The sequence below is a fragment of the Lissotriton helveticus genome, chromosome 9 (genome assembly GCF_964261635.1).
Source record: "Lissotriton helveticus chromosome 9, aLisHel1.1, whole genome shotgun sequence".
Classification (NCBI taxonomy): Eukaryota; Metazoa; Chordata; class Amphibia; order Caudata; family Salamandridae; genus Lissotriton; species Lissotriton helveticus.
The window spans coordinates 941,667,382-941,693,464 of record NC_136070.1 but is presented as its reverse complement, the minus strand read 5'-3'; the positions used below and the strand labels follow the sequence as shown (position 1 = coordinate 941,693,464).

General features: G+C 41.6%; 1 protein-coding gene across 3 annotated transcripts in view; it reads right to left on the bottom strand.

Moving 5' to 3' along the window:
- LOC144783075 (SPARC-related modular calcium-binding protein 1-like) overlaps positions 1–26,083 on the bottom strand; it is a 419,240-nt gene that overhangs the window by 133,693 nt on the left and 259,464 nt on the right. Inside the window, exon 6 of one of the 3 annotated variants that reach the window (XM_078662241.1) lies at positions 17,109–17,207. The exons of 1 other annotated variant lie outside the window; for it this stretch is intronic. In XM_078662241.1, coding sequence (XP_078518367.1) covers positions 17,109–17,207 — 99 coding nt within the window. The remainder of the gene's footprint in view (positions 1–17,108; positions 17,208–26,083) is intronic. One more of the 3 variants, XM_078662242.1, reaches the window with a different exon arrangement.

Here is a 26,083-nt window from a genome sequence, read left to right as displayed (position 1 = left end):
GTCTTAAGTGACTTGGATAAGGTTGTCGAAAGACCCCATAGCCTGGAGCCATTGTCTGTCTAATTCCCTTTGTAGCTGACGCGTCCATAGATGGCAGAATGGAACTAAAGGAATGCAAGATGACATAATCCCTAGTAAGGGTTTGTGGAGGCGAACAAAAAGATACTTTTTTGTTTGCACTAATCTTGCCAAAGCTATTAATTTTGATTGTCTCTCTGGTGTGGGATATGCCTTGCTGAGTGTGGTGTTGAGGTGCCCCCCCAAGAATGTTATTTCATATGCAGGCTTTTGTTGCCTGACTGGAAGGTGCTTGGACCAACCAGTCGTCGAGGTATGGGAAAATCTGATGTTTGTGTTGTCTCAGAAAGGCTGCTACAGATGCCAAGCACTTTATGAAAACACGATGGGCAGATTTTAGGCCAAAGGGAAGTACCTTGAACTGGTAGTGGCTGCTGGCTACTGTGAATCTTAAAACATTTCTGTGTCTTAGGTGAATGGGAACGTGGAAATATGCATCCTGGAGATCGAGGGTTGACATATACTCTTCTTTATTAAGAAGTTAGTGTATGTCCGGCAGCGTTACCATGCAGAAAGACTGCTTCCTGAGACAAGTGTTGAGGTTTTTCTGACCCAGAATTAGTCGCCACTCTTTAAGCATCTTGCGGCCCATGAAGAAATGGTAATAGAATCCTCTCCCTTTTTGTGCCACAGGAACCCTTTCTATAGCACCTTTTTTAAGCATGGATTTGACCTCCAACTTGAGGAGTTGCAGATGAATTGGGATGGAGGTTTGGAGTGGTGGAGTTTGGATGAACTTAAAATATGGCCGAATTGAACATGGTCCAAGACCCATTGATCTGTTGTAATTTCTTGCCAGCATTGAATGTGGTTAGATATTTCCCCCCCTAGTGGAGGTGGGTAAAGTAGAGGGGCAGCCGAACCCTGCAGTTGGTCAGTGATAGCGGTCAGTGTCCTTTCCATGGCGTCCCAATTTTCCTCTTTGCAGGGTTCTACTATAGGAGTGTAGGTAACAGGTAATCATTGTAATCCGTGTGCATGTCTTGGAGCTCACCTTCATCCCTGTCATCTTCAGAAGATGTAGGATCTTGTAGGAGAGCTGTCTGAGAAGTGTGACGTGCCAAAGTAGGTAACAGCAATGGTCTTGGTGCCTGTGGAGTGGATGGCTGCACAGATGGAGATTTTGCTGGTGGAGGAATGGGTGTGGTGGTAGGCGATGCTGATGGGAAACGCTTTCTGTAATCAGTCAACATGAACAGTTGGTCAGACTCCAAAAATGAAGGAAAACAGACTTCTTTATACTGGTGCTGGAATTGTTCTTGAGGGGCGTAATAAACTTGCTCATAATATTCACTCTCATAACAATCATCACAGTCAGCCTCCTGACATTTGACATGCAACTCAAAGGGGCTGTGGGCTGTTCCATCCAAGTCCTCCTCATCTAACTGGTGTGTAGGTAGTATTGGTGATACACTGCTTCAAGAAGGATGAGCAGGTGTAATTTGCTTGTATTTTTCTTGCTTTTGCAACTCTCCAGAAATGTTTCCGTCCTCGACGGGATCGTTGACAAGGTTGTGGACAGTGTATTCAGCAACAACATTGGTGTTGCTGTCAACAGGAGAGTGTTCACCTTAGTCGACAGGAGTGCTGCCTTTGACGGATGCATTGTTGTTGATGGGAGTTCTGTCGTAGATGTCGTCATCAACGAGGTTGATGTTACATTCAGCATCAGTGGTCTCGGTTGCTTGTAGTGGTTGCCATTGTTTTTACTGAGCATGACATTGCTGAGAGGCTGAGGAACTTGAGGAATAGTGATACTGCTGGTATCCACCCCTGTAGGAGAGAAGACCTCTTACCCGGCTGCCTCAAAAGGGCACATTCATGTATTGGAGGGTCCCTAATGATTTAGCCATGTCCGTGTCCATTTGTATGGCCTGGAAAGCGTCATCAATATGCTTGCCAAAGAATGCTTCGCCATCGTAAGGCATATCAGGTATCTTATTGTGGACCTCCGGTCAAAAGGAGGTGGCAGCCCTGTAATACATCCACTCCTGCAAGTTGCCTGTAAGCAGTGGTAGCAATGTCCATGGCGCAATCAATAACTTCCGATGAAGTGCGCTCCTCTCCACGCAGGACCTTTTTTGTTCCTGCTCTAACATCCTCTGGGAGCTTGTCCAAGTATGGTGCGAGGTCAGACCACGAGATGTGTGTTCCTGTTTCTGGGGAGTTTGATACATTAAATGGTTTAATCCCCTTGACTTCAAGTGCCTGCTTTCTCTCATATTGGAGTTTTGAGAGTTTTTTGGGGGGGCCGTGTAGCTCCCCTCCCCAGGCTAATTTCGGCCTCAGGGACCCCATCCCCCAGGGCCAGGCCTTGATATTTTTTTTCAAAAGGGAGGGGGACCAGCATAGTTCGCCTCCCTGGCCCAACTTCCACCTGGGAACCCCTTCCCCCGTGGCCTAGCCTCTCCATTGGGGACTGCGGGTGGAGCCTCAAGGACCCCGAGGTCCCGGGTGGCTCCCCGCCTTCTGCAGGAGCCGGCATTGCTTTTGGACAAAGGGAGCTGCTAACATGCAGCTCCCTCTGTACAAAAGCAATTCTGCTTTGCTTTGTGGAAGCTCCTGCCAAGCCATAGCAAAGTGCAATGTCCCAGGGGTGGGCACTAACCACCTGGGGGTGGTTAGTGCCCAGGTCCATCTAAAACTCCAGGAGGGGGCAGTGCGCCCCCTCTAGTTTCTTAAGTATGCCCCAGGGAGGTGGTGGTCCCCCTGAGCGGCGGTATGCAACGGACCCCCTTCATGATTGTAATTGTGCCCCGGGGAGGTGGCGGTCCCCGGGGCTGCGTGGGGGGCCAGAGACCCCCACGCATTATTATTTATTTTTAGTCCCAGGAGCTGGCAGCCTCTGGGGTGGTTTTGGGGGTCTGGCTTCTCCCCCACATTCCAATTAAGTGCCCTGGGGAGGTGGAAGTACCCCGGGCAGTGGGGGAGGCCATAGGGCCTCCCCTGCATTTTTTTGCAAACAATGTATGTGCCCCGGGGAGGTGGCGGTCCCCAAGGCAGCTGGGGGCTAGGTGGGCTCCCTGCATTCCATTTAAGTGCCTCAGGGAGGTGGCGGTCCCCCGGGCAGTGATATAGGGCCTCCCCTATTTAGTTACCAAGTGTGCCTGAAGAGGTGGTGAACCCCGGGGCAGAGGGGGGACTTGCGGTCCCCCATTTACACTATTCATTGCCCTGTTGAGGTGGCGGGCCCCGGGGCTGTGGGTGGCCAAGCGGGCCCCCGCATTTTCATTGTTTACAGTTCTGGTGAGGTTGCGGTCCCTGGGACTTGGCATAAACCCAAGAGGGGGGCCCCATGAGGCCCCCTCCTTCATGCCCCCGGTATTTGGTCCAACTGGGATATTTAAAAAAGACGAGTGGGAGACCGCACATCTTTTTTTCAAAAGTTTGCCGCAGATTCGTGGATCCACCCAACATCCAACATGGCGGGGTCCCTGTGGTAGCACCACACCACAAGTGGGGGGTCATTGTATTCCTACCCTGCCCCCCTTTCCCAAGATGGCTGCAAACACTTCCTGGTTTAAGATATCTCAAAAACTATTGAACAGATTAACACCAAATCATAAAAAGCACTTTTTCTGGACCAACATCTAGCTTTCTGCCAAATTTGGTGTAATATCGTTCAGCAGTTCTGGCGATGGTCTTGTTCAAAAATGTTTAAATCCCTATGGATTTAACATAGTGAAAACGCATTTTGGGACCTCCTTTTTTCTTGGCCCTGGCATGACAGATCACTCCGAAACTTTTAACACTGCAGCTGAACCAAAAAAGAGGCACCAAAGTTATTGGCAAAACACAAAAGGCTCTTCCTATGGAAACTTTGGCCCTAACTATAAATACCTACGGGCGAACACCAGTAAGTAATACATATATAGATATAACTTACAATTTCTCTGTAGAGCAAGTCTGGAACAGGAAAAACTGAACAGAGCGCTCAGTGGAGACTCCATTGCACAACATGCGCTAGAAAATCTATGGCGCTAGAGCTTCTCAAGGGCATTCCAGAGGGTGCTACAACCTGATAGGTTGAAACTTATGTTTGGTCTCTTTTTCAAAAAAGATCATGCTAGGTTACTAAGCTAAGGGGCTTAGGGCCTTTTCTAGTCTATACCTAATAAAGCATTGCTTTTCTAAGGTACCGTGGGATGCCCATCTCAATGACGGGGAATGATTCAAGCATGTGAATCTATGAAAGATCCAATACTGGAGTAAATAAATAAATATATATATTTATATATATACACACACACACACACACACACATACATAGATATATCACAATCACCACTGAACTCCATGTTAACAGCTCCACGGCGGCACCAATTCCCGGGGATCATAACAAATCCACTCTTTAAACCATAGGGATTATTTGATTTGTTTTAATTAAATTGCATTAATGGCTACATATATATATATATATATATATATATATATATATATATATCGTTTTCTGTGCCTAAAACCGAGTGAAAGCCGAGAAAACGAAGTTCTGGTAATATATATATATATATATATATATATATATATATATATATATATATATATATATGCGCGCTCACTCCCTCCTCCGCTACGGGTTCGAGAAAGCACTCAACGAGAACTTTGCTTTTTTCAGATTTCTTTAATTCGCACAATCCACAGTAAAAATGACACGTTTTGGCTACGCCTTAGTTAAATGTTTTCATATTATGCGCCAGACTTTTAAATTACGTAAAGTGAGTCACATGATACGTTTTGCATAAAAACCAACAAAGGACCATTTCATTTCTTAGTTAAGCGCCATATTGGAATGTGTTTTTCACACTATAATCTCTGTCACTAAAGCAAATATTATAAACATTGCTACATTATCTCCTTACGATGTGTCTAAGTTTCACAATCTATGCAAACTTGTTCATGGGCTGGTGGGAGGAGCAGGTGTCCAGGATGCCAGGAGAAATTGGTATCTTGCCGCTATGCAATGTAGAATTTTCCGGGCTGGGTAGGTTTAACGGTAAGGACACATGTAATTGTTGTCAAGTTACTTGAACTTTGAGATCTAAAAAGAATTTTGTGAATTTGGAGTTCAGTGGGGAGATCAGTACTGACACAGTAATTGTTTTAGATCTCAAAGTTAAGTAATTGACAACAAATTACATGTGTCCCTTTACCGTTAACCTACAGCCGGAAATTCTACATTGCATGCGGCAAGTAACCACCCTCCTGGACTAGTCAGAAGCATCTCTTATGGGGAGTTTCTGAGATTAAAACGCAACAGCACTAGGGAGGAGGATTTTGAAGCAGCGGCCCAAGAAAGTGTCATTCAATTTACCATCAGAGGATACAATAGGGATTTCCTGGATGTAACCTGTATTATGGTCAGGAATATATTGAGAGAAACCCTTTTGGACAAGGCGAAAAAGAATAAGAACAAAAATTAGATGGGAGAGAATACATTTGTAATGGTAACTACCTTCTCAAGCGATGCCAAAGAATTGAGAAAGATTTTGAAGAAAAATTGGCATATCTTGAAAACAGACAACATCATAGGCTCAGACATTCCTTCTGCTCCCTTGATAACCTTTAGGAAGGCAAGGTCGTTGAGTAACAGTTTGGTACAAAGCCACCTACATACGAAACCTAACACAGTAGGGACTCTAAGGGAGCTTAGGGGTTTCTTTCCTTGCGGGAAATGCAAGGCCTGTGTGGGGAGTAAGAGAACACTCACATATCAAGTGACCGGCCTTAAGAGGCCTAAACTCATAAATAAGTTTCTCACATGCAACACCAGTTATGTGGTGTATTGTCTGGAATGCCCAGGCGGTTTACTCTACATTGGTAGTACTATCCATTCCGTAAAAATACGGATTTCAGAACATATGAGGGCGATAGCCAAGGGGGATGTCACCTACCCTGTTGCGAGGCATTTTTCTGGGAAACATAACAGCAACAGGGAGCTGTTGCGTTATTATGGGTTAGATCAGGTCCCTATGAGTGTGAGGGGAGGAGACATAATCAAAAACTACGTAGGCTGGAATCAAGGTACATTATCGATTTCGGAACCAAGACCCCTAAAGGCATGAATATAGGAGTAGAATTGGCAGTTCATCTTGGGGATTAAATTTGAACAGGATATTATTGATGATGAAGCAATGTAACCAGATATGTCAGAAATGTGTATTAATTTGTGAGTTTGCTGATTGTTGCATAAACATAAAACGATACACAGCACAATTTGAGGACCCTTGCACAGGTACCATAGCCGATACATGGCATGATAATGTATGAATCGATTGATTTTTTATCCCAACACAATGTTGTGCTATGAAGTTTCAATTTTATTCTCTCGGTATGGGATATTGAAACTTAGACACATCGTAAGGAGATAACGTAGCAATGTATATAATATTTGCTTTAGTGACAGGGATTATAGTGTGAAAACACATTCCAATATGGCGGTTGACTATGAAATGAAATGGTCCTTTGGTGTTTTTTATGCAAAACGTATCACGTTATTCACTTTACATAATTTAAAAGTCTGCCGCTTTTTGGCGCGTAATATAAAAACATTTGACTAAGGCGTAGCCAAAAAGCAGCATGTTTACTGTGGATTGTATGAAATAAAGAAATCTGGAAAAATCAAATTTCCCGTTGAGTGCTTTCACGAACCCGTAGCAGAGGAAGGAGTGAGCGTGCATGTGAAACGCGGATGCACCTCCGCGTTAAAGAGCACCCGTCCATGAGTGCGCTGATTTGAGGTGCAGTGGGAGCAAAGATATATATATTACCTACTGGTGGTCGCCAGTAGGTAGTTATAGTTAGGACCTATTATCCATAGGAAATCCGCAACATTCTATTTAAAATAACTTTGGTGCCGGTTGACGATCTTCGCGAAATTCTAGAAACCTTTGGCCAGCTCTGGTCCGCTTCTATTCTGAAAGTTTTACAGTGATTAGTCAAGCGGGGGCCGAGAAAAAGGGGGGGTCCCAAAACGCGTTTCCCCATGCAATTTCCCATAGGACCTTTAGCTGCAGCTACAGCCTGAACTGCTAAACAGAATAACACCGAATTTGGCAAAGAGTTAGTCCTTAGTTCAGACTTGTGCCTTTTGCTTAAATGGTGTAAATCCATTCAGTAGTTCCTGAGAAAATTACAGTTAAAAACATTTATATATCTATGGCCTCGGAGGGTCTGCGTGCCCTAAGCGCAGACTAAGCGCACCCTGCCGTGCACAAGCTGTATTTTAATTGGCTGTCAACACTCCAAATCAGGAAGTGTTGGCAGCCATCTTGTGCCTCGGTAGAACCGAGGCACAAGAAACCTATTAAAAAAAGGTCACAAAACGCAAAAAGGGGGCAGGGTAGAAACACCCTGACCCACTAGGCCTGCTCAGGGGGTCCCACAAGGACCCCCAGGGCCAACAAAAAGTTTGTTTTTTTAAATCAGCAAAATCCGCGCAGGATACGCAGATCTTGCCGATAAAAAAAAACAGAAGCGCAGGCTCCCGTGCTTCTTTGATAATTGGTCCCTGGGGGGGCCAAATCCCGGGGGCAATAGTTAAGTAAAGGGGGGCCCAGAGGGGCTCCCCAGCCCCAGGGACTGCCACCTCCGGGGCTTTATTTAATTATGAGCGGTGGGCTCTCAAGCCTTCCAGCCCCGGGGACTGCCACCCCCGGGGCTTATTTCAATTGTGTGGGGGGCTCTCAGGCCCCCCCACATTCCCCGGGGACCGCCACCTCCCCGGGGCACTAAGTTTTAAATTTGGGGGTCCATTATGGACCCCCAAGCCCCGGGGACCACCCCCCCAGGAGCTTTTGAAATGGTGGGGGTTAGCTCAGATAACTATAATTGCTGAATTTGAATTTTTTTATATGAGTGAAACCTGAGATTGACTATAAAGTCCCTGTAACCTTTGGCTTTTTCAGTGAAAAACAAAAAACATACATACATATGAAACAAAAAACATACATACATATATATATATATATGTATATATATATATAAATATATATATATATATATATATATATATATATATATATATATATATATATATATATATATATATTGCACAAACCTCTCCTTGTGGGAAAGAATGAGCCGCACACATCGCGGTAATTCAAAGATTTAATTTGTAAATGCTCCGATAGTCCTAATGCATTTCGGCCAACCTTTGGCCATCTTCAGAGGAGGAGCTTACAGACATCCGGAGGTCGAGCATGCAGAAACCAGGTAATTGCTTCTTTTTTATCTCAGTGAATTTCCCTCTAGTGGGTGCCGCGGTGGACTGCGATATAGAGCATTGTGGTCCCTGTAGTCAGCCTCTCAATTATTTCCCTTCAGTGGGTGATGTCCGTGACTACAGCCGGTAAAGTAATGCCGCGATCCCCTTGCACACCATTTTCAAGCGTGCTTGGGACTTAACCGGGGGTCGGTCCCTGGTGGCAGCCGCTACCCTGTTGCCTTTGCCGATCTTCCTCTGAGGTTCCTTTGCGGGTAGTTATGGCGCGCTTTTTGAAGTGGTGTGTAGCTCCGCGGTTGAACCATGCCGCTATATATATATATATATATATATATATATATATATATATATATATATATATATATATATATATATATTCACTGAAAAAAACATAGGTTTCACACTCGTTATAGTTAGGAATTAGCATATAAAAAACCTTTGAAATTCACTGAAAAAACCATAGGTTTCACACCAGTTATAGTTAGCTGAACATTTTACTCATACAAAACCATTGAAATTCCCACGTTATAGTTAGTTGGATTCACTATAACTCGCGTGCCCGCAATCCACTGCTTATGATGTCACATATTACATCATTCATGACATGGTCAGTGACATCACTGATGACATCTCAAATGACATCACTGATGACATCACTGATGACATATCAAATGACATCACTGGTGACATCACTGATGACATCATCCATGTGATAATACGATGCACCTCCTCACACTCTAATCTAACCTTTGATACACCCAGTGTTAAATACATACTACCATTCTGGAAACCATTGACACAGCAATACCAGTTACCACATAAGCACTCACTGATTTCTAGGTCTACACACACATCCACTCATTCACCCATACAATCACTGATACATACAGTCACTCATCAATAGAACACTATCATATCCACTCATACACCTATACAGACACTCACACGCTGACACTCCTCCACAGAGTTACTCACACACCTAGTCAGTTATGCAAAGAATCAATCACACTCCCATTTCCTCAACTACACAGTTATAGACACTAAACCTTACTTATTCAAACATAGACTAACACATACTTACTCTCTTTTACAATCACTGATACAAGTACACATTGATCCATACAGTCACTTACGCAATCACAGGCTCTCATGTATAGTCATTTATATATGCCAACTCTCAGATGCACTGTGTTTTACATATGTACTTACTTGGACATGGAGCACTGAGATAGCTATTCACTCACCAACACAGCCATGCACAAAGTCAACCACCCATACAGCTCTTTCCACATGCACTCTTGAACCCATATACCAAGTGAATCAACTGCTCACACATATATGCACAGAGTCACACACCTCACAGCCACCCACACACACACTCACCCTCACATACAAATACTTGGACAACCAATCAATAACCCATATAGCCACTCATATAGCTACTGGTCAACACATGCAGCAGCGTACACAACAACCGAACATAATGATGCACACATTCAGACAGTTTAGTCACTAACCCATGCATTCAGTAAGACACATTTAATCTCCCACTCATACAGTCAGTCACGCACCTACTAAATCCATTATCCAAACACTCATACATACACTCATTCTACAATATGTTAAACACATTTTTTATTTTTTATTTTTAATTTACAGGAACACACATTTACTGGATGATGTCATCAGTGATGTCATCAGTGATGTCATTTGAGATGTCAGCAGTGATGTCATCAGTGATGTCATTTGAGATGTCATCAGTGATGTCATCAGTGATGTCACTGACCATGTCATGAATGATGTAATTGTGACATCATCAGCAGTGGATTGCGGGCACGCGAGTTATAGTGAGTCCAACTAACTATAACGAGGGAATTTCAATGGTTTTGTATGAGTAAAATGTTCAGCTAATTATAACTGGTGTGAAACCTATGGTTTTTTCAGTGAATTTCAAAGGTTTTTTAAATGCTAATTCCTAACTATAAGGAGTGTGAAACCTATGTTTTTTTCAGTGAATTTCAAAGGTTTTTTAAATGCTAATTCCTAACTATAACGTTTGTGAAACCTATGTTTTTTTCAGTGAATTTCATTGTTTTTTAAAAAGCAAATTCCTTTGTATATCAACTTTGTAACCTACGTTTTTTTTTTTATAAGCTGTTTTTTATAAGTATTAATTATATTTAAAAAATATATATATATATTTGTTCAATGTATATTTTTTTTTTCATCAGGGTGCGCGCACCGGTAAGCTTACCCGTATCATTTGACTTGGGGCGCTCAGGGTGCGCGCACCGGTAAGCTCTCCCGAGAGCGCAGCGAGAGCGCTATTTGTGCGTTCGTAAAAAAAATATGTATGAAAAGTAAATAACAATGCAAGACATTCAGTACAATACTTATAAAAGCAGTATTTTTGATTTACGAAATGAAAATGATTTGCATTTCCGTAAAGCTACCAAAACGTCACTCAGGCGTGGCGCCTAAGCGCCCCGGGAAGCGCCTACATACGTGCCGCGTAAGCGCCCCCGGAAGCGCCTACGTACGTGCCGCGTAAGCGCCCCCGGAAGCGCTCCGGAGCGTGTAGCGTAAGCGCGTCAAGTCATGTGACCTTAAAATAACACTTTTCATTGGTTCAGAATATTTTTTTTCCAAATATTGAGAAACCCACCCATTTCTCTCACTATTGCTTTGTACTTGGAGAGAGCAAGAGGTGTTCTGTGCATTATCTGCTTCTCAAAGTTTTCTGATCTACAGCAATGGCTGCAAGGGAGTCATCCAGCGGTGATTCTGATAGTTTTTTGCCTGAGGACCCTCCACACCACAAAACAAAGGACCACTTCATTTGGAAATCTTTTGACATCCCTGAAGGGAAAAAAAAGGTTAATGCTGCGAAGGTAACCTGCAAGATATGTGGCACTGTTTTATCCAGAGGCAATCCTAATAGGAAATATAGCTTTGGAAATGCCACATTAATTAGGCATGTCCAGAGAATACACCCAAATAATTTTGCCAGGGAGAGTGTCAGGGACCTGGCACGGAATTTACCAAGAGATGGCGGCAGCACCTCCACTGGTGGAGCAACACCTTCGGGAGCAGCACGTGGAAGAATGGACCCTAACGTGCAGCCGGTCTTTGCAGGCATAACATTTCTATGCGTGGACTGTGATGAACTGCTCTGTTATGGGGAGCAGAGCGTTGAACTCATTGCTATGAAGAGACAGGAACACCGCTGCCCTCCCCGTCCCTAATTTTTCACATTTTTTTTGCTCCTGTTGAGCAGTTTTGGAATCCCTGTTTTTATTTTTCCCCTGAAAAAAATACAAAAAAAATATAAAATTGTTATAAAAAAGTATTAAAAAAATTAAAAAAAGAAGAAAAAAAAAGTTCTTTTCAGAACTACCTCCAATTCTCAAAAAAGAGCTGTATTTTCACTCTAATATTTTACACTGTTTTTCCCCGTGGTGCGCTCAGGGTACGCGTACCGGTAAGCGCCCATGTGCGCGCACCCTGAGCTTACTCCGCGAAAATAAAAAAAAATAAAAAGGTTTTTATCCCTTCAGGGTCCTTCTAGACCCCCCTGAGAAAACCTAGGGGGTCAGGGGGTGTCTACACTGCCCCCTTTTAATTATTTCCCCCTTTCTTTTTCACCTCTTGTGTCTCGATTCTACCGAGACACAAGATGGCGGACTCTCCGGACTGTTTAGAATGTTCACAGACACCCGACAGCCAATCAGCTTTCCGCTCGCGCACTCCCGTAGCGCGCCGGGTGCGCTTCACGGTACGCGTACCTGTAAGCCTTGTGCATCACACATAGAAGCAGCAAATTGCTTTATGATCGTTTATTTGCAGGAAGAGACCCCTTCCTGCACTTAAACAATAAAAAAAAATGCTGATTTGCAACTTCTATGTGTCAAGCATTAAGCAGCACACATAGAAGTTACACAACGGCATTTAAACATTGTTTATGTGCAGGAAGGGACAACTTCCTTCACATAAACAATCTTGCCCTCAACACAGGCACCCCTTGCACTATGGTGCAAGGGTGCCTGCGTTGGCACTAGGCAGCTAAAGTTAGCACCAGCGCAAGAGGAAACGCAGGGCATCACCATATTCTAGTAAATATGGCACAGCCCTGCATTTTTAAGTGACGAAGCGTGTCATTGGCCTTCTTGGCTTAACGACACGCTTTGCCACTTTATTGTAAATATGCCCCAGAGTATTTTGGAAAAGCACTGCTATAGAAAATTCAAGTTTCGAGCTACCCATATGGTTTTGGCTTAATTCTTAGACTTCGTTGTCTGTGCACTTGGCTGGTAGGAAGAACACCAATAATTGAGAGTTACTAGCATTTAAATATGTCCACCACTACTTCTAAAAAACAGTACGCTGTATACTTTAATGACCCAGCGTTTTGTCAATGTTATTGCCGTACCTTAAATAGTAGAGAAAGAAGAGCAAATACATTACTCACATAAAACATTGAAAATGAGAAACCAAACAAAAAAGTAAGGGAATAGTGGAGAGGGACGGTAGAGAAAATAAATTACACAATATTGTATATGTGATAAATAATACCAACAATGTTTAATCATTTCCCTAACAGTTCTATACGTTCTTAATTTTCAACCTGTATGTCAATTCTTGCCTGTTTCCTATTTCCCTCCATCATCTGACTATCATCATCCTTGCTACATATCCGAAAGCACAGATAAATAATTGACCTTACATGTGGAAGACACATTGATTCGAGCACAGCAACCAGATTTAGTGTTCACTGCATGCTGGATGTTAGAACCTCATTCCAGGAGTTAGGAGGTACTTGACCAAAATGGATTGAGGCGAGGCACAGAAAAATCATGTGTATGATCAGCATGTCTGCTCCTACATCGTGGCCGGCAGTAGAGTTTTTAAAAAAAAGTTAAGAAAGTTTTACAGGGATAATGAAATTGCCATTAAAATAAACGTCTCTATTTTGGGAAAAATTGAAACTATATTTGGCAGTGCTTCGCTTCACTTGCTTCTTATACTGTCCAGATCCCCTCAGTTTCATCTAACCTCCACATCAAGATTTTTTCCAGAAGCATCAGACTGCAGTTTATGAATAAATCGTTCAACAATTTGACAGTGTATTCCGCTGAGAAGGCCACTACATAAAAAACAAGAGTGAGATGGATCAGCTAATACTTGGTGCACATTAAAAAACTGGGACTTCTTTCAAGTTGCCCCAGCTATCAAATACATCTTGACTGCTTTGAGAATTCTGGCACACCACTGAATTCCTATTAGCTTTAGCCAAGGGAAATCAGAATACCCCACATGATGCTAGATTTTGTACATTTCTGAAACTTCAGATGCAATATAATGCCATGCCTGACATGAGGTTTGCCACAAATTAGCTCCAATTAAATTACTTTTAACAAATATAGGACTATTGAATTTCAGATTCCAATTGATGTCCTGGTGTATGGAGGGGAAATATCATTACAGAGCTCATGTAAAAAGTTCTTAAAATTTTTGTGAATTTCAAATTGGTTCGGCACCCGCATCATGTGAATGTTTCTGTGTTAATGGTTCTCCAACCATCCAGTGGTTGTGGAAACTAGTCTGTGCAAGATGTATGATGTTAGGTTCTACAAACGCTGCATTACTTACTGGTAATCTTTATTACTCCGAATCCTAGTCTTTCTTTTCACAGGTTTTACGCCATGAGGTGTGCCAACACCCAGACAGGAGTTTACCACCCTACCCTGTGCCTGTTTTCTTTTCTATTCCTTTCATTAAACTGATGCCTTCAAAGGTGGGACCTATCAAAGCTCCATATCATGTTGACATTCATAAAAGTAAAGATGATGTTCTTCAACAAGTTCTAATACATTTCACCAGGTGAAGTATTATTTCATTGTGTTTCTGTCTTTTATTGGTTTATGTTCTGTGGTCGAATGAACCGAGGTGTGCCTCATGACATAAGGACTGGGGTGAGGAAGATAGACGAAGAATTAATGCTCTGACTACTTTTTGGTAATCTTCAGCACTCCGGTTCAGGGTCTTTCTTGTAATCTCTTAGTCCCCATATCCAGATACTTATTTCAACCACCATATAGTTTGCTTGTTGTACACAACAGACTAAATTGAAGTGGATGTTGCAGCACCTCCGAAGGGTTATCGTCTTTTCTACTCAAGGTCCTCTCCTGAATTCTCCACTTCTGGTTCCACACAGTCCTCCTATTTGCCTTACTCAGAAGAAGGATCCTCTCGAGGTCTGAAAGCTACCCCCTCAGTTGAATTTATCAAGTCTTGGAGGACATTTGCTCAAGGCAAGCCAGCATTTGCTGGTTTACCCTCAGCTTTTTCAAGAGAGGCGTCACAATGATGCAGTCACGCTGAGCGCTTCTTGTCTTCCATAGCTTCCTACTTTGATCTGTTGCTCAGTAGTGGAACTACACGGCACCCGCTGAGTCTTGCGAGACCACCAACAGGGCTGACAGTCAAGGGATGCCAGGGAACTCGATGAGAACCTGGGCCCCAGCATTCCATCAATGTTATCCCCAACCCGCCCTGCAGATAGGCTAGATGGGAATCACCATGGGCGCAGGCATGCTCTCACTCGTACTCTACAAGTATCAGTCCCCAAATCTAAGCCTTACACCACAAAGAAAATATGTAATGGGCCAGGTAATGGACAAGAAATGGGCGATGGAAAAGGCAGAAAGCACTGGTGCAGGTCTCACATGATCTATATAAATAACGCATTATGGGGCATATTATCAAGCACGGCGTTACCATTATCGCCGCTTTAGCGACAGAAAACTGCCGCTAAAACGGCAATAATGGGCTTGATAATATGCTCTATGGAATTCCAATTGAAGCCCATGTTAGATGTGAAGGACATCTAACATGGGCTTCAATTGGAATTCCATAGAGCATATTATCAAGCCCATTATCGCCGTTTTAGCGGCAGTTTTCTTCCGCTAAAGTGGCGATAATTTTATCGCCTGTCTTGATAATATGCCCCTATGTGCTTACAGCTTGACGGGGAAAAAAACCAGGAAGTGATCATTGGACTTTTTCCTTTTACATATTGTTCAAGGGGTGGAGTTATGATAGCTCTAACCTCTGAGGCATCCGTTAAAAATAAGAAAATGGAGAAAAAAGAATGGGATAGTGTCTGAAAATCATGCGTGGGCTGCTAGACGCACCTCATGACATAAGCACTCCAATAGCATCAGTAACTAGTGCCGGTTATACATTGGGTGGTCGTTAGCAGACAGAGAGTTACCTTGTTGCTTCTTAACTAGTGGTGTTTAATAGTCTGTAACACGCCGAAATTGAGGCATTAATTCACAGCTTGGTGGGCAAGAGTTTTAGAAAATAGCTGCAGAAATCTCAACACTTTTTCTAATTCACTAGAGTGGAAAATTGTTCCGCACACAGGTGTTTGCATTTCTTTAAGAGATTGTCGCATCGTGCTAGCGCTCGATAATGATCCACAGTGTATTTGGGTTCCTTGTCCAATTTTGTTCATAATCGTTTCGAGGGAATAATGGCAGATTAGGAAGGGGATTCAATAACAAATAAGGGGTGGTGAGATGCACACCTTCACTTTAGTTACTCCCATTTTCATTGTGTACCATCATCAGCGTACTCTCTCAATTCAACCTTGTAGGTGTGCTAGCTTGCTAGGCGCTCTGTCCAATCGCACTGCAATCTAGTGAGAACAAGTGGGCACCTCATTGCGATCCCCTTCAAGCTGCACAGCCAATCTCAAAACAAATCCAATAAATTAAATTCATGAACCTCTATACTTATTCCACAATTTTCTCCATCATAATCCATCTTTTTTACTCATTTTCGTTGCCATTCAATGTTATTCAAAATAGGCACAGGAATGACAAATGTTTCCACATGTCACGCTTTATTGACGAAAACACAATGCATTTCGGGAAAAATCCCTTCCTCAGGGGTATATCGTGGCACGTATTAAACTGTCTCTAAATAGACCCCTTATCAATGGCTCCTTTCCGTTTCACCATGTTACCCTCAATTCCACGGTGCAAACCGATAAAATGCTCCAGCTTGGTCAACCAGCAGTGACGATTAGGAAGGGGAGCACTTTTGAAGATCATTCAGAATTTGAAATGAGTCTTCCTGAAATTAAAACTAAGTGGTAATATGGCGGCCTATATATGCCTTCTTGGTATTATGTACCTCAGCCTTATAAGGACCGACAAAACTCAAGCAATTGATTATGGCTGAAGGCTCAATTTTGCTCCTCAACAAGCAGGTATGAACTTACCAAACTGGATGAAACAGACAGTGGCAAAGGAACCTCGTCTAGTCCTACCAAGTTAAGTACCGGAGCATCCCAGAATTCAGAGATAACAGATATAGGTAAGCAACCCTCTAAGCCAATCTAGAGGTAGCAAAATAACAGCTGCAGCCTGACTGGTCAAAGAAGCAAAACCACAAAAAAGAAATCAGATGCAAAGAAAGGTTATTTTGGTTCTATGTCTCTATGTCCAGTTGGAGTCAGGTGAACGCAATTGCTTTCTTACTAGGTGTGTATAAGAAAGGTGAGAGAACCAGCAAGGCAGATGCTGATTGATACAGCTGAAGCATACTCCAAGTCATATGAGATGGACTTTCTTTACCCTCAATTAACTTGACTTAGGCACCCTATTAAATTAACTTAGTCACCATATTAACTAAGTCTTAAGCACCTCACTGAGAAACACAAGACAGGGTTGGAGTGTTTCCACCAGTGGCAGTCACAGAGGTTCAGTACATCGCCTTTGGGGTACAAAGTCAGGGTTACCTTCTTGCTTGTTGAATGCAGGCACAGGCTTGCTCTCCTCAGTTGGCCGCGGTCTCGCTCCTTCTTCTGCATTCAGGGAGGAAAATAGTTTGAAGGCAACTATTATTGAGGTTAGTGCTATCTACTCTAATAAATTTGTGAGAATCACAATCACAGGAAAAAAACACATTTTGAAACAAAATATTACAACAGAAATACACATGCCTTTTCTCTCCATTGGCCAATATGAACTGCTCTGTGTGAGACTTCCAGCAGAACATATACTATATTTCCAAATCAAGAAATATCTTACAATTAAAATATTATATTCCCCAACATATGATAAAGCATTCTCCACAGCTGCAATTAACCCACAGCAATAACAATCATGTATATTTCTCTCAAACTCATCTAAGCAGTAATTGAACCACTTAAATGGCATCCTCATCATTAACAGTAATGAATTGATACAGCAATCACGTTAAGCACCCAACATAAGGGTTTCACCTTAACATTACCACTTTTCAACCTACCTCAAATTATCATCTGCAACAAGCAACTTCACCTCACCTGCAAAATAACAATCATATTCTCCAAATTGATATCATACCACTGTCGTAAGCAATCACAAACCTGCCACAGTTCCTTCCATATTACTAGGATTATCTTTCCAAGTTATTATGAGCGTTGACAAGTGCCAATGTTACCTCTAAGATAATACCATTCCTTTCATTATCCATTCTATAATGACATTCTACACATTCTCCTCAAAATAAGACAGCAAAGAGTAACCCAACCAAACCTGCTTTCATGGAGCACTCTTACAAAGCACTCTTACATACAGTTCTTTTTAGGTCAAGCCTGGGCATCGCATGCGCTGCTCTGCGAGGCATGCTGTATTCGAGTATGGACTTGAAGTTCCACCCACTCTCCGCCCATATGTTTCATTGGCTTGTGTCATTGTCCTTTGTAAATGCTGGTTTCTGATTCGTTAATAGGCTTGTTAGTCCCTCCTTAGTACCGCCTTGTCTTCATTTGTAACCTCCCATGAGGGCTGGCCCTTTTACTTCTGTTGTTACACTGTATATTTTATGTAGTCTGTTAGCACTATTTTCTTTAATGAGTTTCTCCTACTGCAGGCACGAAATTCTTTACTACAACATTCAGCGCGACATGCGCGCTTTCACTTTCCAAGCAGCCCGGGACAATGGAGGCTGCTTCTTTGAAGTGAAATAGGTCTTGCATTTACTAGAGTTTGAGCAATTGGCATTGTACATGACAATGGCTTTTATTTATGTGTAAATTATCAAAACATATAAATAAAAGGCATTGTCATTTACAATGGCAATAACTTAAACTCTCTCAAATGCAAGACCTATTTCATTGCAAATGCTTGTTTCATCTAGCCACTAGTTTTTATCTTACTCACAAATTCACCACTGAGTACATTTAGACGTATTTGCCCCAGTATAACTCACTCTAATAATATGGCCCAAAGATTTTCAGAGATGACACAATACAAACGCTCAAATAATGAAATGTGACCACCACACTCGTCTCGTCGAAAATAACCATCAAATCCTCCAAAGAAACAACAATCACCCACCTGCCTCACTTCCAACTGTAATACCAGGAGCGACTTTCAATAGCATCAGAAGTTACCATCTATAAGAAGTGCTACCTTATTTGTATATCATTGCCTTTCAAAGCGAACTGAAATTCAACAACCCATGATTTCATTTCATATGCGTATGCATATAAGAAATTGAAAACCCCCCAGCCAACTACAAGGTCACCCTTATGTACTGCATACAGGGCACTGCACTTCATACATTGCTTTGTTCCTTGTTTCACTTTTACCCAAACATTATGTGAGATAAAACTAGCTCCAGGGTATGCAATAGACTGTATTAGGGCTCCCCTGGACCAGGATTAAAAACCAAGCAATAACAGAAGGGAAGTCACCTGCCACTGGGCGCAAAAATGGGTCAACACATTTCAGCCTAATACCCTCGACAAAGATGTGGGGGTCTTCTTCAGGACCTTATGGAAGCATTACATATACTCAACCATATCTGTGTGGCCAACTTTATTAACAGGGAGTGAAGCATTCAAATGTAATCCTGAAGTGTATTCACTGTAGAAAACTAGATACTCATGAATGTGTGCACGTTAATGTTTAGTGTAATTATGAAAACATATAGTTCTCATTTATAGTTATATTTACGTCTTAAGTCTTACTGCATTTACTTGAAAGTGAATGACATATGTAACCATGAATTCCTTTATTCTTGTTGCATTCTGAAATTGTACGTGCACATATAATCATGTATTCAAAGTGCATATTGAAATGGTTGGCTAAGGTTGACTTAACAATGCCTTAATTTAAAATGTATTTTGCATGCTGTGCATGTTTTCTCCTTGCAGGTGCGTTTGCAAGGTTTCATAGCTAGAAAAAGGAGTGTTGTTTTATTAGTGACAGAGAGGCTTGAGAAGAGAAATCTTGGCAAGGACATGAGGAGCTAATGAGCAGAAGAGACCTTCTATTCATCTCGAAATAGAAACCAGGAGATACCATAGGTCGCAGAAACTGTCCAAGTTTGTGGAATTGGAAATGTAATTAATGTTGCTGATACCTACAGTGGGAAGGAACGAATAATTGGGTGTCTGGTGATGTGGAATGGGACACCATGCTGACACTTTCCCATTTTTCCGTATTCTTTGGCACAAATAAATTAACTTGAGGTTTATGTTCAGTCCAAAGAATAAATCTTGTCCCCCAAATGAACATCTTGTATCTTTCTGATAAAACAAGAGCATGGTTCACATTATGAATTTATTGTTTCTTTCAAAAGGTATCAAAGTTTAAAACGAATACAACACAACTGATACCTTGTGTCTATCAAGTTGTAGAAGAGCAGCACCTAGGTCGGAGTTGTTGGCTTTGACTGCCAGAATACATTTTTCCCCAGGAATACAGTGTTTTATATATTCACTGTGAAAGAATAGATCATTTCCTCATGTTCCTGAAGCAGCAAAAAGTAAAATGTCTAAGAAATTCCTAAAAGGTTACTTGTCTGCGTAACCCTCTTAAATTTCATATAAAACTCCTATAACACAAAAAACAAGGCTGTTTCCTTGTCAGTGGGCCTCCACATAGGTATGCTTGGATCTGAAAACTCTCCTTAATAATGGTACCTAAGATAATGAACTTCAGTGCATTGGAATCTGCATTTTCACAATTTACAGTGAAGGCTCTCTCTGACAGAGCTGATGTCACTTTGCTCACATTTTTATCATGCTTCTCAGAATTCCTGCCAAAAACCAAACTATTATCTTGGAAAGCAGTTGTCCCATAAATCCCTCTCAAGGAATCATGCACACTATGTTGGAAAAGTGATGCAGGACTCAGTAACCCAAAAGGAATTCTGCAATATTGGTAGGAGCCTTCTGGAGAAATGAATGCAGTAATATGTCTAGAGTCCTTATAAAGTACTAACGGAGGTAGGCATTAGTGAAATCCAGTGTAGAGAACATTGCAGCAACTGCTAAGAGATTAAGGGCCCGATGTAGGTAGGACTTATTTACCGATTCTTAATTACCGAATTTTACCGATTCGGTAATTAAGAATCGGTAAATAAGAAGGGGGGATATGTAGGAGCATCCAGATGTTTCTTTTACCGAATCGGTAAAAATCTGTATTTACCGATTCAGTAAATACCGACCGGTAATGCCCATTCATTCCTATGGGCTTTGAAGCCCATAGGAATGAATGGGCATTACCGAATCGGTATTTACCGAATCGGTAAATACCGAATTACACAAGGGTGCAGGGGGTGTCACTTTGACACCCTCTGGCACCCCCAAAAGAGGCTCGGTGCCATGTGGCAGGCATACCTGCCCTAAGGGCAGGTCTGCCTGTCATATGGCATAGGTGTGCATGCACACATGTGCATGCACACCGGAATCGGTATTTTAACATCAAATTGAATTTGATGTTAAAATACCGATTCTGTAAGGCTTGTGGGACTCAGAAGAGTCCCACCTACATCTCATAATTACCGATTCGGTAGAAATACCGATCGGTAAATTTACCGATCTGTAATTTTACCGAATCAGTTACACATGCCCCTACATCCCATTTCTGTAATACCGGTCGGTAACGGCCGAAAATACCGATTTTCGGCCGTTACCGACCGACCTACATCGGTCCCTAAATAACTTCGTGAATATTTGGAAAAGGATGTGTATCAATCTAGATGGCAGCAATGATGATAAGAAAATCAATGCACAGCCCGAGTTCTTCTGATTTCTTTAGAGGAATAACAAGGAGAGAGACCCATGAAAATTATTTCACCAGTTCAGTAATCTTCCTCTTGCATAAATCTTTAAGTAATTCTTTGAGTTTATCTCTGTAAGTGAAAGGGATATTTCTCACCCTATGCTGACGGGAACAGCATCATTTTATTTTGTGTTTGAAACTTTGAAACTTCTCTTTCTCTTAGGGCCAGATGTAGGTGGCCCAATATCGGTCGGTAACAGCCGAAATTACGGAATTTCGGCCGTTACGACCGGTATTGGGTATTTGGGATGTAGGTGGTCGCATTTCAGATTCGTTAATTTAAGGAATCTGTAAATTACCGATTCCTTAAAATACTGAATCGGTAAATTACCGAATCTGAAATGTAGGGAGCGCTCAAATGAGTGCTTTTCCCATTTTAGGATTCGTTATTTACCACCAACTATAAGTTGGTGGTAAATAACGAATACCTTTGAAAATGCACAACTGTGTATTTTCAACTGTGCCATGTGGCAGACATACATGCCCTTAGGGCATGTATGTGTGCCACATGTGCACACAAGCACGATTCAGGGGTGCAACAGGGTGTCAAAGTGACACTCGGGCACCCTTGAATGTGTCCCCCATTTTACCGAATCGGTATTTACCGATTCGGTAATTGCCATTCATTCTTATAGGCCTAGGAATGAATGGCAATTACCGAATCGGTAAATTCCGATTCGGTAAATACCGAATCTTACCGATTCGGTAATACTTACCAAATATTTAGCTACATAGCATTTACCGATTCTAGAATACCGAATCGGTAAAATTCAGTATTCTAGAATCGGTAAATGTACTTAACTTACATCTGGCCCTTAGTCTTCTGTGAACACTTCTGGTTTAATTTCTTTCAATCCATTCTTTAAAACGTCTGAATCAGAGCTACCCGAACTGGTTTCATAAATGGAATTAAACTCTGGTCTAGTTTTATACAAAATTCCTTTTGGCAATGGAAATCTAACAATGACTCCCCTTTCTCAGAAACATATCTTTCTTCTTGTGTGCCGCCCATTGAAACCAGATTCACCCATATATTTTTTAACAGGTTTATTTTATGGCCAATATACTTACTTGGATACACATCTGACATATAAGTTCCTTCTTGGCCAGCCTTAAAGCTACTGACTTTCTTCCTATAGTGTACTATGCACATTAATGTGTGAACATGCTGACCTCTTTATCATCAAATTTTTGCCATCAAGGAAGAAAAACAGTTGTTGTCATTCCGGTTGAGAAAAAAAAAATCTGAATTGGGCTTGAGTACCCCCCTGGTATTTACTACTGCATCCTCTGGTTACAGTTATTACTGTTTACAGTAAATGTAGGCTCGAGCCTAGACTACTTAGAATGAGGGTCCTAATAAATTAACAACACATGCAGGGCTCTTTCCTCTGTAAGAAGACATAGAATGAAATGTGTCAAGAGGAAGTTCTCATTTACATCTAGGATACTGGAGGGGCAAAAATGGTCTGGAGAAACTCCTTGCTCCTGCTGTACTGCTGTAGGTCATTTAATGGAACCGCACCAACAGACGCATAAATATATATATATACATATACAAACACACACACACACATTTCGCGAAAATGTGGTTGGAACATAGAAATATAAAAACTCTCGTCAAGTAACCCACTTGGGCCAGATATGTATCTAATTATTTTTGTACCAATTCTAGAAATATAATTTGATTTGTATTTTACGATGAGTTTTTCTTACTTACAATAGACCTACTAATTATGGTCAACCAGATATTGGAAATTGGTAGTATAAGTCTAGTCCCTGTTTCCAACCGAATAGACCATGTGACCAGTGCAGTTGCACCGCTTTAGCCCACAGAATTAGGATTGAGATATGTACATTACTACAGTGTATAAGTTTAAGAACTAGAGGTCCTACCCCCGCAGACTCATTCTGGAACCAACCCACTTGGGAATTGGTTTTTTGAACTCGCAATATGCCCAAACTGCTAATAGCAAATCATTGATTGTTTTAATCCACAGTTTTGGTTTAGTCTTATAGGCACATATCGAGAGCCATCCACTAACGTATGGCCTAGTGCATACAGATGGAAACGAATTTGCTGGTGTTGACGCGATGGTCAATGTGATTTATTGCATGTATAAGGGGTGATTGAATTAATGTCTAACAAATTTACAGACAGTGTTAAATAAACCTTTCCCCACTGATGTTGAAAATAACCAATTGCATTGTACAACATAGGCATTCGCTTCTCTCCTTTTTGCTGCAATGAACTATTGCGAAAATTGTTTGAATATTGTATTTATGAATGGAATATTATTACATAATCATTCAAGTTAGCAATTTGCCAGATAGTTGCACTGTTATTATTATTTCTTGCATTATATAACATTTACGCGTAAGAATTGCAATTCACCCCAACCTGTTCTAAGATGGCTGACTCCTACGAGAAACTTGGTTAGTCCACCCTTTATGTTTTTTGTTGTTGTGTGTAATCACGTGCACTTATTATAATCAATGGCCACACTACAATGCTTTACCCGTGAGCAAGGCGGTTATCCGCTGAAACGCGTAGGGTTTTCGTAATTTTTGGCTTATGGTTTAATATCAATAAAAAAAACATGTTGACGAAACAGACGGAGTACTAAACATTATTGTCTGTGTGGAGTGCGAAGTACTGCTGCAGTACGAGGACGCGCATATGTATATATATATATATATATATATATATATATGATTCCTCTTTGCCAAAGGCGTTTCTCGTGCACTCTCGGTCTTTCAATGGACGACAATCAATAAGTTTGTGCTGTTTAAGTTATTTTAATATCATAACAGCTCAGCCAGCAATAACTTGATCACAAGAGTATTGTGTATTGCATTTTGTTCTCTCAATTTAAATAAAGTTTTGAACAAACAAACAGTGACATCATTTATCTGTCAGCAGCAGCCAAGGATTCTGGGACATGTAGTGTTTATCGAAAAATAAATGTAGTGTCTCAGAAATAAATCCAAATGCCTCTATCGCTTTCCATTGATCGTGTGTGTGTGCAATGGTCCCCACTATATGTTTACTTTTCAGTTTAAATGCCTACATGTTATATTACTAAGTGCTGAATATAGCCATCCAGTGGGTAAATTCAATCACCAATATCTATCCTACCAAAAGTGATATGAATTGATCTTTCAGTCAAAATATGTTCACCATTATCTTTGGTGAATTTTATGTATTCACCAAAGATAAATGTAGGCATTTAAACTGAAAATTCAGATCTGTTTTCCTGTCATCATAACTGCAGGCACGGAAACAGATCTGAAGTCCGCTCCCAGTGGGCTGGAGCATTTTCAAAGCTCCTGCCAGCTGGGAGTGCACTTAGTGTTTGCTCTCGCTTGGTGGAAGCTTTGGAAAAGCAAGAGCAAACACAGGTTGCCCTGCCCGTAGCAGTCCAGGCAGGGAAACCACTAAGTCCCAGGGGTGGTCACCCCGGGACATAGCAAGAGCTGGCCCTGGTTTTCCCAGAGCCAAAAATGGCCTGGGGAGGGGGGCTGTGTGCCCCCCTCTAACTTTGGCAGGGCCCCAGGGGATGGGATCCTGGGGCTGAACTTAGCCCGGGGAAAGATCCGATAGCCCCCTCCTCTTCTTTTAAGTGGTCAGGCCCTGGGGATAGGGTCCCTGGGGCCGAAATAAGTCTGGAGAGGGGGGCCACACATGCCCCCTCTTCCAATTATATTTAATATAATTCCAGGAAGCTAGCCCACCTGGGGGCATTAAAAAACAAGCACGGGAGACCTCTCTTTGTACACATTTAATTTTGCTGCAGATTCACAGATCCTCTGCAATTTCACAGCAAAACTAAAAGAAAAAGAAAAATATTTGGCCCTAGGCATTCCTACCATGCCCACTTCTGCTTTTGTTTGCGTTTTTGTGGGACTTGGGCTGAATCCCGAGTCCCAAGATGGCTGCTTGGTTCAAGTATTAGCAGCCAATCAAATATCATCATGAGATCTGTCCCATCTGCGAACCCTAGATATACATACATCTTTTATCTTTAACAACTCCAAAACTAGTGAATGAATTTACACCAAATTACAAAAAGCTGTCTTTCTGGACCAAGATCTAGCTTTTTGCCAAATGCCGTTTAATTCCGTTCAGCGGTTCAGGTTCAGACTTTTTGACAGCCCACACGTGACAAATCACCCCGTATCTTTCCAAACATCAGCTAAAGTGTGTGGCAAACTAGTTTTGAAAATGTTTTGAAGATTTCTCAAATGGTGCCGTTATTAGTAAAAGAAAAAATGCTTTTCCTATGGAAACCAGGTCCTTGCTATAACTAATTACTGGCAACCACCAGTATGTGTGTGTCTGTGTGTGTTTGCGTGTGTGTGTGTGTATATATATATATATATATATATATATATATATATATATATATATCTATATATATATATATATATAGATATAGATATAGATATAGATATATCGATTCGATTCGAAATATCTTTATTTCGGTAAAGCTTTACCATAAAAGACGTTTGTCATACACATTAAAAACTAGTTCATTTAAAATGATTTGTACAGCAAAATATAAAATTTATAAAAGGATTTCTTAGCAAAGTCCCAATATTCTGAAAATCAAGTCAGAGCCTTGAGGCATTTCCTTCTAATAGACCAAAGAGC